The sequence below is a fragment of the Pyrus communis genome, chromosome 3 (genome assembly GCF_963583255.1).
Source record: "Pyrus communis chromosome 3, drPyrComm1.1, whole genome shotgun sequence".
Lineage (NCBI taxonomy): Eukaryota > Viridiplantae > Streptophyta > Magnoliopsida > Rosales > Rosaceae > Pyrus > Pyrus communis.
The window spans coordinates 23,833,591-23,848,287 of NC_084805.1; the positions used below are offsets into that span (position 1 = coordinate 23,833,591).

The 14,697-nt window shown below is 38.9% G+C and overlaps 4 protein-coding genes across 5 annotated transcripts; 2 read left to right on the top strand and 2 right to left on the bottom strand.

The window, feature by feature from the left end:
* The first annotated feature begins 3,130 nt into the window (after positions 1-3,130).
* LOC137728477 (uncharacterized) lies at positions 3,131-3,757 on the top strand. The gene has a single exon (XM_068467254.1). The coding sequence runs from the start codon at positions 3,131-3,133 to the stop codon at positions 3,755-3,757; it is 627 nt and encodes a 208-aa protein (XP_068323355.1).
* Positions 3,758-4,658: 901 nt separating this feature from the next.
* On the top strand, positions 4,659-5,876 carry LOC137727745 (F-box protein At2g26160-like). Its single transcript, XM_068466563.1, has 2 exons — positions 4,659-5,491; positions 5,561-5,876. Exons 1-2 carry the CDS (start codon positions 4,659-4,661, stop codon positions 5,874-5,876), a joined length of 1,149 nt encoding a protein of 382 aa, XP_068322664.1.
* Positions 5,877-7,731: 1,855 nt separating this feature from the next.
* Positions 7,732-10,057, bottom strand: LOC137729382 (glycine cleavage system H protein 2, mitochondrial-like). The gene is made up of 3 exons (XM_068468328.1): positions 9,903-10,057; positions 8,750-9,009; positions 7,732-8,158 (listed from the first exon to the last, which is right to left on the bottom strand). Exons 1-3 carry the CDS (start codon positions 9,979-9,981, stop codon positions 8,033-8,035), a joined length of 465 nt encoding a protein of 154 aa, XP_068324429.1. The 5' UTR covers positions 9,982-10,057; the 3' UTR covers positions 7,732-8,032.
* Positions 10,058-11,075: 1,018 nt separating this feature from the next.
* LOC137730057 (pentatricopeptide repeat-containing protein At2g35130) lies at positions 11,076-14,443 on the bottom strand. 2 transcript variants are annotated; one of them, XM_068469123.1, is made up of 8 exons: positions 14,391-14,443; positions 13,766-13,950; positions 13,438-13,670; positions 13,028-13,277; positions 12,715-12,860; positions 12,343-12,548; positions 12,093-12,217; positions 11,076-11,882 (listed from the first exon to the last, which is right to left on the bottom strand). In XM_068469123.1, coding segments are annotated over exons 1-8 (1,731 nt in total). In that variant the 5' UTR covers positions 14,393-14,443; the 3' UTR covers positions 11,076-11,298. The 2 variants fall into 2 exon arrangements, with proteins under 2 accessions (XP_068325224.1, XP_068325223.1); XM_068469122.1 differs by lacking the exon at positions 14,391-14,443 and having other exon boundaries at positions 11,077-11,882; positions 13,766-14,338.
* Positions 14,444-14,697: the final 254 nt, after the last annotated feature.

A 14,697-nucleotide genomic window follows, 5' to 3' on the forward strand; every position in this document is an offset into this window, starting at 1 on the left:
TGACCAGGATCATCAACTCTGATGAGGTTTAATCTGTCATCAAGCCGATTGGAAAACTCTACTTCCAAGAAAGATCAAAAGGGCTCCAATGAAGAAGAACCCGTTGAAAAATCTCAACATTCTCCTCAAGTTGAACCTGTATGCTAAGACTACGAGGAGAATGTTGCAATAGTTATGGAGCAAAGTATGACGGCCCCACTCGAATTTTCCGACTCAATGTGATTTCTATATGACCTCAATATATCGGGTATCACATTCACTTTTTCCGACCTACTGTGGAAGGCCTTAGTGGACTTGTTCATCTTTCAAGCTATGTTGCTATGTCGTGTGCGTATATTTGAAGGCTGCACTCCTTGTTTTATGAGGTGGAAGACATACTTGGCTTGGACTTTAAGCAACCATCATTATATTATAATTATCATTTTTTTCAATTTTAGGGGGATTTGTGAGAGATCATTGTAGGATTCAAAACTACGAAAATTCGACTATAATAATACAAAGATTTTTTTCTTCCAATAAGGATGATTATCTTTATGGCCGTCCGTATTCTGATAATAATTAAGTTGCCTAATTAGGATTAGGTCGCAGGTAAGCTAACCATAGGCTTATGCAATGCTAATAGGAATGGTTCCAGATCGACATATTGGCATGATAATATGGGTCGGGTTGGGCCCATTATATGCACCTTGGAATAATTTTGACAATGAGTCGTAGCGAAAAAGTATTTCTTTATAAAATTGCATGAATTAATTTTCAAGTGACTTTACGGAGAAGCACATTTTCGTCAAGTGTGATTTTGGCTCTCCTTAAAATAATTCCAAATGGGCACTAGTCAATTTTGAATCATTCAAGTGGGTTTAACAAGACATAATAGACTACCTGTCAATTTTTGCTTAACAAAAATGAAAATCTTTCATTATAATAAATTATTTTATTTTTATTTTTAAAGAAATCTCAACAATTCGTCATGATACTTTATGAAATTAAAAAACCGAAGTTACACCTAATTAAGAAGACCTTTCAAAAAATGAAAAACGAAAAATACAAGTCACATCTCATACACAAGCGGCACCATAGTGATTTTTTTCCTAATGGTATTGGGTAGAACTTATTCATTGACCAAGACTTCAAACTCCCCATTGACTATTAGAGGACTTATTGACTTATGTTCTTCTTTCAGTTGATGAGCAAGACTCAATCACTCAGTTAACTCTTCCTTTTATTATAATTTCTAAATTAGGTTTCCTAAATCATAATTTTCCCTTTATGTTCTTCAGAAGGTTTAATTGATAATAATTGAGGTTTATTTCTGGGATTAGTTTCCAAAAGTTTGCAGATTTTGTTAATATGGATTATATGAGAAAGGTACCTCCAGCTTGTCCTTCCAAAATGGTTGCTTATCTGATTCTTGTTTGTGTTGGAAAATTTAATAATAATATTATTATATTAAATTTATTAATTGAATGGAAATTAGAGTTGCAACTTTTAACTCTTCATGAATATTCACATGCTTTCCAAAGAGGTATCTCCCATTTTATAAATAGGGAAGCCCCCTATAATCACAAAATAACTTTTCATTGTTTTACATAATCATACATAGAGTGTACTAAATATTAGAGAGTCTCATTGAGTCTATATGAGAGAGTTTTGAACACAATCGTGGTTCATGGAGCCTTGTGATTTGGAGTGCTACTATTACAAAGACGTGGTCGTTGTATCTTGAGAGACATGCGCCGATCAACCATGAGCACCGTAGTGGGACGTAAACTTGTCTTAAGGACAGAGTGTCTAATACTTGCCTCGACTGTATTTCTAGGTTTTTCTAATTCATTATGTCATGTTTATATAACATTGGTTACTCATGTGCATGCGTTACTTTGATATATAATTGCATGAATTATTTCTTGATATTCATGTGATTTAATATAGCAATTAGACCCTATTTTTTCCAACAGTTTGGTCCTAAGCCATGGAGTACTTCTTACTGCCCATGAAACGAATTCTTGTTTCGTTCCTTGACGGATTCTTCAAACTTTGCTTATCACTGGATGTAACAAAGTCTACAATGCGTTAGATCTGTACTTGAAAGACAAGATCAGCCCTTCAGCTCGGCTTCTCAAAAATTGCGCAAGCTCGGAAAAAGACTAATATCACCCTCCAGTATTTGAACAACCAAGAGTTCGATGACATGTCCAAAGGGATCCGGCTGAATTCCAAGAATTTCAAGTACAATTCAACTTCTTCTTCAAAGTACAATGTTCCGGATCGAAAAAGCAATATTTTGGGATTGTGTTTGACTTGCGACACAAGGAAAAGGTCATGAATTCGTACTTGCCTTACGTTATGGAGAGATTTAGGGCTACGAAAGATGAAGTCAAAGTTGTGAGGTTGGATTAACCCAACCGTGTGGCCCGTGATCAAGTTTTCACCACACTATCTGCAGTAAATTAGATTTACTGTTTGCGTGTTAATCTACGAGAAAAGCAAATGTGGGGTTTATTCAATAATTTGTGGGGTGTTAATATGATAAGTCTTTTTTTTTTTGTTGTCACGTTTTATCGTAAAAGGAAATACCCCAATTGCCTTTAGAAGTTACGTATACCCGTTCTTGATCTAGGGTTTCAGACCTCTATCCGTTTCCTGCAAGGAAAGACTACGTAATAATTCAAACATGAAAAGGTTACAATCTTCTGGCCTTACTAGGATTCCAATTGACCCATATAAATACTTCCTACTCAGGACCAACAAAGAACAATAATCACACAGGCCAAACCAAATAATAAAGCACCAAACGCGAAACCCTAACCCCAAAGACAAAAACCCTTTACTTTGCACCAAACCCCCCTTAATCCATAAAACCCCTAACCCTGGTTTATCTGTAAAATCATCGGATTCAAAACCGGTGGTCTGGTTGATTCGTTTGCAATTAAGAGGTAGACTGAAGGATATTTGTCTGCGGTGTGTGGAAGAAAGAGGTCCTTCTTCGAGGATCAATAGCCGCCCCTCACAGAGAGGCATCCTCCGTCGCCAGCCCTCACAAAGAGGCTTCGCTGTTCGTCTTCTACTACTACTCCCAGTCGCTTCTTTGATCCATATATTCTCGATCAGCTTCGCACTCTTTTTCTCTCACATGGACCCTCACGTTCTCGAGAGGGCATTGGAAGAATGTGGTGACGATATTGATGCGGCCATCAAGAGGCTGCATGAGCTCTGCCTAGGATCCGGGGAGGAGACTTCCGCATCTGTTGATCTTGAACAAACAGCTGATACTATAGCTAACGGTGTATTGGCTAATGATGAAGTTGCAGCCACTATGGATAATCCAAGCAACTTGCCTGCAGATGGTGCGGAATGGGTTGAATTGTTTATAAGGGAAATGATGAGTGCCAATAGCGTGGATGATGCTAGGTCTCGTGCTGCTAAATTTCTACACGATTTAGAAAAATCAATCAGTGCACGCGCTGGTGCTGAAGTAGCCAAAAGTTTCGAAAAGGAAAATATGATGATGAAACAACATATTGAAGGACTGGTGCGGGAGAATACTATCCTGAAACGGGCTGTGGCTATCCAGCACGAACGTTTGAAAGAATATGTAGAGAGGAACCGGGAATTCCAGCATGTGAAGCAGCTTGTGTCCCAATATCAAGAGCAGTGTAGAACGCTAGAGGTGAACAACTATGCCTTGACAATGCATCTAAAGCAGGCTGAGCAAAGCAACAACTCCATCCCTGGACATTTGAATCCTCATATCTTCTAATAAAAGCTCTATTTTGTTGAATTCATTTGTGAATCTATGTAAAACCTCACATGCTGAAAAATCGAATAAAAGTAGGAAGGGAAATTTTGCACTCTTTGACTTCTTTTCCCATGTTACATAATTCTCCCTTGTGTACAAAAGAAATCGACTACCCATTCGTGACAAGTGCCTGCTGCTGCCCCATTGGTCAAGACTAGAGATAGATTTTAGCTAAAAACTTAAGACAGGATCAGTTTTATGATGCTATTTTCTAATTCTCTGCATTGTATATACACAATTTATGATGTTAAAAATAAGGTTTGTTACTTTTCGAGCTTTCTAAAATTTTAGCCAAGGAGGCCCGAAGAGAGCACTTGCGTCATTTGGTGTCTAGGATCGATTGGAATTGATAGCCCTCTAGCTAAGTTCAAGGTATATTGAAGATATAGAGGAGGAGGATTTTTCATTTTGAGGAGATTAGGAATGGATAGACATGAAAGAAACTTCTCTCTTCTAATCCTACCATTTTAGGGAGGATTATCCTACCTCAAGTTGCCGTACTTTTTTTTTTTTCACTTCTTCCTTCAAAATACCTCGAAAATAGTAGTTTATCCATTACAATCCAGCTAGCTTGTTACTTTTGGAACCTTCTTAAATTATAAATTACATTATATTTTTGGATCCTTCTTAAATAATAAATTAAATTATGTCCATCTTGAACCATATAATATATTCAAGGAAAAAGATTTTAAATTAAACATGGCCGCACTGAACAGATATACAAGGAAAATGAATCATATTTTTTTCATCGGTTTTGCCGTAACGGAGGAGGACAACTCACCAATGACAAGCCTCCTTTGATTCCTAGATGTACCTTATCAATGAGATGGAGTTCCAATCCAGCCCTAAATACTGCAGCACTATGGAAGAAGCGTCGACCTCAGTCGCAGGCTGGGCATGGCTTCCGGCCGACGTTCTGGGTTTGATACTAGAAAAGTTGATACCCATCTCTGACTATATCCGGTTTACTGCAGTTTGCAAGCATTGGAAATCAGCTGCGTTACATCACAAGCAGCATCGCCTCGTCAAATCACGGCCCAACCAGCTTCCAATGCTGATGGTTCCGACTAAGGACAGCAGCAACAAAGGGCGTTCCCTGTATAGCGTCACACGAGGTAAGACTTACGGGTTTGAGTTGCATGTGCCTTATAGTAAGAGGTGCTGCGGTTCTTCCCACGGTTGGTTGGCTTGTGTCGATGACAAGTTGGTAGTAACCCTCTTAAACCCTTTTACCGGGCGTACCCTTAGGCTTCCTCCCGTCCCCGCATCCGCGTCTAGAGCAAGGGCTTTTTTTAGATGTGATTACTACATTAACAAGGTTGTATTATCTGCTAACCCTTCGTTGTTTCCAAATGATTATGAAGCTGTGGTCATCTATGATGGTTATGGAAAACGAATAGCACATATTAAGTCAGGGGATGAAGCTTGGACTTGCATCGATCAAGTGATCGGATTCGATGATGTGATTTATTATAAAGGTCAGTTTCTAGCTGTTAGTTTGGATGGCAGTGTTTTTTCGATTAATGTTAGTAGTGACCAAACTGCTAAACCCCATGTAAGCGTTGTTGTACCGATGTCTCCTGGCACTGATAACAAAACATACCTAGCGCAATCGTCCCGGGGAGATCTATTGCTGATTAGGAAGTTCCAGAGATTGACTTATTGTAAGCGCTTTGTGAAGTCTTTGAGCTTCAAGTTTTTCAAGTTTGAAAAGCTAGAGTTTGAACAAGTAAATGGTTACGATCGCTTTACGGAGACTCTGAGCTTCAAGGTTTTTAAGCTGTTCTCTTCTTATGAGGATAGACCCCAATTGGTTGAGGTTGAGAGTATCGGAAACGATGCTTTGTTTTTGGGTACAAATCAATCAATGTGTGTCTCTGCCTCGGACTTTCAAGGGTGTCGGCCAAATTCCATATACTTCGCCGATGATTGTGTTGATGTTGCTTGTCATAAACCTAAAGGGCCTCAAGACATGGGTGTCTTCGACATAGAAAACAAAAGCATGGGAAGGCATTACTGCTTGGATCGTTCACAGAAACACATGCCGCCAGCAATTTGGATTTTGCCCACCATGGTGTGAAAATACAGTTCCATTTTTTTCTTTATTGCCTCTTCCATTTGATGTAATAATTTGAAGCTGTGCTTTCATTTGTTTGCAATCGTAAATGTAAGCCTCAAATGTCGGAATAAGGACGTCGAGCTTCCAATGTGCATACCTTTGAAGATAGTAATAATAGTATGAAGTACGAACACTTAAAACTACAGAAAAAAATTGATGACCAAAAAGTATGTGGTACTTAAAACATAGTACTGCAGAGAAAAGTAGGAGAATGCACAATAGCAAGTTTAAGGGGAAAACCTTAACCGATATCAAACATAACGAGCATTCCCAAGTGTCCGAAGCAATGTTTTAAAAGGTGAAGGAGAAGCCAAGGCGTTTCATAGATAGCCCCGCCTAAGCGAAAGCCTTGAGGTTTAAGACGATACCTCACAAGGAGTAGCCCAACTTATTTATAAGCCCATGAAGGTCACTCTCCCATCAATTTGGGATTCATTCTCGACAGAATGCTATGCCCATATTGAACCATACAAGGATAAAAATTCATAACCTAAGGAATCCATAGGCTACTAAGAATAGCCTCCTCCCCTCATACCTCATAAGTAGTCAATGATTGAATCCATGCCTAAAAAAGTCATGTCTACCACTCTGAAAAACGCATCGAGGCCCTCGATTTTAGGCTGGGCATGGCTCCCGAGCCACGTTCTGGATTCGATCCTAGAAAATTTGATACCAATCTCTGACTATATCCGGTTTAGCGCGGTCTGCAAGCATTGGGAATCAGTAGCTTTGCATCACAAGCAGCAGCGCGTCAAATATCGCCACAACCAGCTTCCTATGCTCATGATTCCTACCAAAAACAACAGCGGCGAAAGGCGTGGCTAGCACAGTGTCACGCAAGGTAAGCCTTACAACTTTGAGTCGTTTGTGCCTTAAAAGAAGTGTTGCGGTTTTTCCCATGGTTGGCTGGCTTTTGCGGATGACAATTTGGCAATAACGCTCTTAAACCCCTTCACCGGACGTACCATTCGCCTTCCATCAGTCACGGCAGTCCCACCGCAGGCGGAAACTTTTGAATGTGATTACTACATTACCAGAGTTTTATTGTCTGCTGACCGTTCTTTGTTTCCAAATGATTATGAAGTTCTGGTAGTCTTTGATCATACTAGACGCAATGTAGCCCATTTTAAGTCGGGGGATGACGGTTGGAGTCACATAGTCATACGTACTGCGATCGGATTTTGTGATTCAATTTACTATATAGGCCGGTTTCCGGTTGTTAACTCTGACAGTCAGGTTTTCTCGATTAATGCCGGCAGTGGCTCGACTGCTAAACCCGACGCAACCCTAGTTGTAAAACATGCTCCACAAGGAGAACACCTTGTCGAATCGTCCAGTGGAGATCTATTGCCCATTAGGAAGTCTGATCGATTTGATTTTCGGTTTGGTAGGCTGACTCACAGCTTCAAGGTTTTCAGGCTGGAATGTGCTCACGGGAATAGACCCGAACAAGCGGAGGAGATTGAAAGTACTGGAAATGAAGCTTTGTTTTCCGATTGCCCTGACTTCCCATAGTGTCGGCCGAATTGCATATACTTCGTCGTTAATGACTGGGAAGGTCCTCTTAATGAAGGACCTCAAGGGCCCCTTCACATGGGTGTCTTCAACTTGGAAAATAAAAGAACGGAAACACATCAGTACTGCATCAATCGTCCAAAGGCGAACATTCCACCATCAATCTGGATTTTGCCCACCACTGTATGAAAAGATGCGACTCAGATTCATAAAACAATTCGTTGCTGTTTACTGAATCTATCATCTCATTTGAAGCTTAACCTCGAAAAAAACTATCCACATCGCAATTGACTTCCCAAGATTTGAAATTATTCCTCTTCAATTTGTTGCACTTCATTCTCAATAAAGAACATTTCACAAAATTCCAGATCTGCTACAACATCAATGGACAGACCCAATAGGAGAACAACAAAACTTATAATTCATTATCCAGATCGAAACAATAATCCGACTAAAATTGATTACTCATGTGGAAGAAAAGCGGAGTAAAAACAGAGCATAAAAGTAGAAAGGTGAATTTGCAGTTTTGACTACCCCTGTTACATTCTGTGCAGAAGCAACCCATCCTTGAAGAACCGCCTGCTGCCATTGGCCAGGATCAATCAATGTGCATCTTCTTCTTCACAAAACTTGGTGTACTTTTCTGAGTCCAACAACTTATTCAGTTCACCACTATCGCTGATCTCAACTTTCATTATCCATCCTTCCTCGTATGGGCTTGCGTTGACCTAGTTCTCAAAAAGTGAATCAAACGTTAACACAGGGAAGACACTAGGGGGTGACCGGTGAGGAATCTTTTCTGATGTGTCTATAATGAAGTGATGTTCGTAGCGCATACATAGTTTAACAAAAGCATCACTTTCAAAGACGAAGACTTTTAATGGTTGGGGATAAAAGTTGAAGAGATGATTAAAAATTTCTCAAATGGCCAGTAACTTTAAACTAACACCAATAAACCTATTAGTTGCAAGTGTCTTCTAATGTTTATCCAAGTGTTGATTGTGTTTGTGTCCAGCATCGGAAAATAGATGAGCTTATAACCGAAATAGTCATTTAGAACTAACTTTGTTTACTTTAACCTTTCAAGAGATTACAAAGAAGTCCTTCTTTCATGACTTCTCATTTAAATATGGGGCATCAACAATATTCAAAATGTTAATTCTTAATCATATTTCTACTTTAGATATAAGAACTTACCCAAATTACAACGTAGCAAACTACTAATAAGAACGACAACAAAAGTAGTAAAAATTGCACACAAATGCAACCTGGGCATCACCATGCCGACTCTAGAACTAATATAGGATAAGGGTACCTACCAAACCAGGGGAGTTGCTAAGCTCTTCATTGACTTCAACCACTTTCCCTGATACGGGAGAGTAAACATCACTGGTTGCTTTGACACTTTCGACTGCTCCAAAGCCTTCACCCTGCTTCACAGAAGCCCCCACTTCTGGCAACTCAACATACACAACATCACCTAAATGATCTTGAGCATGATCGGTTATTCCAACAGTTGCAGAGTTTCCATCAACCTTAACCCACTCATGAGAATCGGCATACTTGAAATCCTTCACAACTGCAGTAAACAGAAAAATAAAAGCTGAAACCACCACAAAGCTACGGAAATTTACCCGTTGCAAATCCAAACATGAATCTAATTACAATTCCATCTATCAACACATTAATAACACTTCTTTCTGAGCTTAGACACATAACAATGTAGAACTAGCATTAGGTCCAAATGAACACGATAACTCATCAGGTCATTAGGCAAAAACAGAACAAAAATACTGCTTTTTTGGTCGTGAAAACCCACTTCAAGAGTGTTTTAGTTGCTTTTTACAAGCAAAGTTGCAACAAGAGACAGAACGAGAGATCCTTTACCTCCTCAATGAACTTTTTGCTCATTCAAAGTAATACAGAAACGATATATTTATCTAGACACGAACTTGTAACTCAAACAAACGAAATGAAATTCCCGAATACGTACCAGTCAAACACCATTCACAATTTCACAGCACTTCACAGCTGAAACCAATTCTAATCAATCAAAACAACTGTTGAATCACAACGCACAGATATTATACCTCACTAACATCAAAAGACGGAAAAGACGCACAAACCCATTAACCTCTTGAAGATTAAATCCACAACCTATATCAAATCAAACCATTTGGCAAAAACACACGCAACCCATCAGGAAAAATCAAATCTTTTGCTGCAATAGTCATAGATCAGGCATTTCAACAAACACATAACAGAGATCCACATCATCACCAACACCAAAACCATGTTACAAAATACCAAATCCTCAATAATCCCAGCATTAATCAAGAAAATACAAGCAACCCATGTTCAAAAGCATTCATCTTTCTCAAAGATCATTGCAGAAACAATAAAGCCAATCGGAAAAAAATGAAAAAATGATCCAAGGAAAGTGAGAAGTTTGTGGGGTTTTTGTTAGCTTACCAGAAGCAAACCCTCTATGGGTGGTTTGGATTCTGAGGTAGGAAGCAGCCCTTGAAGCCCACAGCAACCTTGAAGCCATTTGTGAAATCCAACAGAAAAACTCTCTCTTTTATTATAAAACCTACACTCCTTTTTTATATATCGTGGGTTGGTGGGTGTGCTTTTTTATTTCTTTCCACTTTCTCTAATTATTTTTTATTTTTTTTGTTGAATTATGATACGTTTGGAAATAAATTAAAATATATAGAAACGAGTATTTGAGAATACATTTCCGGAAAAATAGAAAAATAAATGGAGATATGAGATGGTGTGTCAATTCATCAAAAAAACCTAATAGGTCGAAGTTGGTGAGTGTCACTGTGGCAGAGTAAGTGATAGTGTCGGATTATTATTAATTAATTTTTATATTGGATATCAGCGGTTGCATGGAAATTCTGTAAAACCATGGCCTTTTTAACACAAGTGGAAATTATTTTATTATCATTTTATTGAAAGTATGGCCACTGGTGACATTTTTGTTTCTCCCTTTCTTGTGACTAAAGCGGATGGAGTGCGAAAATCGCTTCCGTTTCTTGTTACGGTCGAAATATTTGTGTTGTGAGATTGGAAATTTCATTACTCATAGACATGAAATGTTTGTCATACTCTCGAGCGATACTCAAAGCGCAGGTGGAGAACAGAGTAATAGACATCCAAGTTGGTTGAGTGGTTGAACTAACAATCTAACAACGTAACAGTTATTCGGGCATGCTAACTTTCCTTTTGCAGTTACCCTCAATCGCATAGAGAAGATATGGAGCTTGAGCAATTTAGCCATGAGCATACCTTAGAGCATCTATAAAGAAAATGTCAAATTTTGAATATAAAATTTAAATTTGACAGCCTAGGGGCATTTTGACATCTTTTAAAGTTTTACTGTCCACCCGATATGTCAAATTAAATTATTATTTTATTATATTATAAAATAAATGATTAAATTAATAAAAACTTAATAAAAGGCATTTAATAATTATGAAATCAAGACCGTTCATCATTTCTTTTTAACAAAAGGAGACCGTTCACTTGCCTCGATTGAACAAAAGGGAAACAGGTCAACAACAACCTTAATTGCAATGATGATGAAACCAAGAAAAAAATTAATAAAAAGCATTCATAATTAATTTGAAGCTGCTGTCAAATTTGACAGCAACTCTCTTGCTGCCAATCCATGTCATCGCCATATAGGATTTGACATTTTGGATGGAGAACATTAGTGTGGTCATTTTGTTACTGTTATAGCTTATGTAGACATTTTGACTCTTAATGTCTAATCCTTTGTGATGATTTTGATGAAGTGATGGACGGTTAGGATGAGAAGATGTATTACTTCATGATCAGTATTTACAAAACCCATCCATCAGATAGGTAAAACAGTCCTGACCTCCTTGTGCATAGTTCTAATAACAGTACTAACCTGCTCGGTTTGATCGTCGCTTGAACACGCTCCAAGAAGTACCCTGGCAGTTCCGGCATCTGGATAGCAACCGGCATCAATCATTTCTTCGAAAATTTCCAAGCATCTGGTGTATAGTTTCTTTCTCGAGTATGCTCCAAGACGCGAAGTCCATGTCACAACATCCGGTTTCAAGTTTTTGAGTGGAAGCGACTGAAACAGCTCTTCCATCTTGTCGAAAAATCCTGCCCGTCCATATATGTTAATCAAGATGTTGTACGTACTGATATCAGCTGCGTAGGGTCCTGTTTCCATTGCTGTCAAAACTTCTTCCATCTTTTCTAACTGGCCTAACCGGCCATACAGATTTAACATGCTGTTAATGACGAAAGTGTCTAGCTCCAACCCGGACTCTTGCATCTGGTTCACAATGTCCTCGCATTTTGATACGTTGCCAGCTTTGGAGTAGGCGGATAAAAGTAGCATATGGGATTTCACTGTCGGGGTTATTCCTAACCGCTTCATCTCTTCAAACGCAGCTTGTGCATCTGATATGCATACAGAGAAAAAAAATACATGATGAAGATAATAGGATTTAGAATATAGTGATCGAAAACAGACTCTGTCGTATTAGTTTCAATCGCAATCACAATGGTTCCTCGAAACAATTTCATCTCATCTTCAAGTGAAATGAGTGAAAATCAAATTATTTCAAGGGAAATGAGTGAAAAGTATGAGGTCTAATTGTTAATTTTTACCTTCATGAAGGCCAGCTCTCCCATATGCATCTACCATGATATTATACGAAGCTCTATCGGGTTCACATCCCATGTGCTGCATTAGAGAGAAAATTTCTGCAGCTCCGTAAGGAAACCCTGCACGACTGTAGGGAGCGAAATCTTACAGAAGTTCGGGTTTATAGTGCTGCTTATCATACAGTGGAAGTTTTGTACAGTTGTACTTGATCAAACTGCTCAAATTAAACTACAGAATTCATCAGATACTAACCTGTAAGCTTCCATAAGGGCATTGTACGCATACACATCAGGCTCATACCCTGCTTCTTGCATCTGCTCAAAAATTTCTTCCGCTTTCTCACAAAGTCCGTCCCTCGCAAATGCATTTACCAAAGCTGTATACGTGCATATGTTGGGTCTACATTTCTGCCTTTTCATTTCTTGAAACAGCTTTAGAGCCATAAAAGATTTCCTTTCCTGCACAAACCATAAATCTTGAGGAGATTTCTATCGTATTGTTTAATAAGTAAACGACATTTTCTTGTTAGTTATCTGACGGTATGGAACTTAACCAGCATAAGGTCATAGAAAAGCAAAGGACTTGAAGCTCACAGAGACTAGGAGAAAATCCAGCAAGGCTCACCCTTCCGTATAAATTGATTAGCATCGTATACGTCTCAGTAGATGGCTGGCATTGATCTCTCTTCATCCTCTGAAAGATCTCTACTGCTTTTTGAGGGTTTCCGCCTTTTAGTAACCCGTTAATGTAAGCATCGAACACGATTGCACCTGAATAAAATTAGGTTTTTTCTGCATGAATTCACATTGTACTTAGTTTGAAGGAAATGCAATCAGTCACATCTGATATACTAACAAGCTGGGACAAGGTTTTGATTTTTGAGATTCAAACAAGATTTATGCACTGTAAACGGCTACAAATTGGAGCGGAAGCGTACTTGGTGGAAGACCATACTTCCGCATTTCGCCAAAGATGGCTTCAGCCTTATCGAACAACCCAGACTTGCAGAAGGCCTTTAAAAGAAGAGCATAGGTGTCTTCAGTAGGTACGCATCGAGCTTCAAGAAGTTCCAAATATGTCGATTCTGCATCTTTATGTTGCGACTTCTGCCCATAAGCGTCGATAAGCAAATTGTAGCAGATGACATCTGGCTTGAAGGAGCTCTTGTACAATATCCACTCACATATCTGGACAGATGATCACAACATTACACTAAAAAATATCGAGTTGAAAGTTGAGCGTCACGCTATGGAGTGCAAGAATAAGAATAGCAACAAACAAAAAGCCTCCAAAGGAATTTTAGGAAAGGATCAATGATATCAATATGAAGGGATGCTAGTTTCTCACCAAGATTATGGAACCCCACTGTTTGTTGAGACGAAGCTGAACAGCTACGTTAATGATATCGTCCCATATGGTGTGAGAGGCTGGAAGGGTGTCAAGAATTTCCCAAATACTGTTTTGATCGACTTCCTTCTGTACAAAGTCCAGAATCTGCTGACCAGTGGGGCTCATCACAGGGAAAACTCCGTCCACAAACCCCGATCCATATTTCCATCCCCGGCCCCTTAGAGAACCACCTAGACAAAGAAGATGGTATGCATTGTTGAAGATGTACGTATGCGAGATAACATGTATTGCTAAGACAACAAAATGAGTACAATGTTGTGATTACATCGTTTCCTAGACAGTTTCTTGTTATTGAAGCTTCTGAATTTTCCGCGTTTGTCAATGTAAAGTCCGTCGCCCTTGCTCTTCTCAACAGCTCTACTACTGGAACTCTTGGCTTTCCATCTTGCATCACTCTTGCAGCTTCTTGGCGCAACAAAAATATAACTAATGGCGCGTTCAGCGATCAACCTATGCATGCCATCAAATGAAATTTCTATCAACCATCGGAATGCTCATTCGAATCAACTTGCATACCTCAGAAAGTATAGTGCATACAAGCGATCAACACAAACTAAGTAGCCCTTATATTAAATTAAATTAAATTTCCATGAAATTTAACACAATGCACCCTCAATAACTGTGAAGCAGTCAGTATTGGGGATTTTCATGCACACCCGATTCGAAGAATCCGTTGAATCCCTTAGAAACCAACAATCCGGAAAGAGAGAAGTTTAACAGACTCAAAAACCAGTAACAAGAAACAGTAGAACTGTATTGTATGCAGACGAAAATTTTTATGGTGCTCCGAGCATTTTAACTGTTAGATCTTTGATTTTTGTATACCGGGACACCGGAAAAATTCCTGTATGCAGACAGACAGAGAGTGGGTGAAGGAAGAAGGAGCTCACATGAATGTTTGGAAATTGGAGGAGGAGGAGCTTTCCAGTTTGTGAGAAGAAGATAGTGTTTGATGGCATGCAGGTAGGTAAGGACAAAACATATAAATTTCAAAATATCCCACACCTTAGATATATAAAGGAGAATATATCTCTTATCTTTATTGTTTTCTCATTCTCTTGTTCTTATTTACCCACCTTAGCTTCAATCCAAATTTTACTCTCTTGCTAAAATATAAATACAAACCATCTATAGATTCATATTATGACATGCCTTTTTGGAAAAAAGGTTGTTTTAGGATTTAACGACAGTGACCAA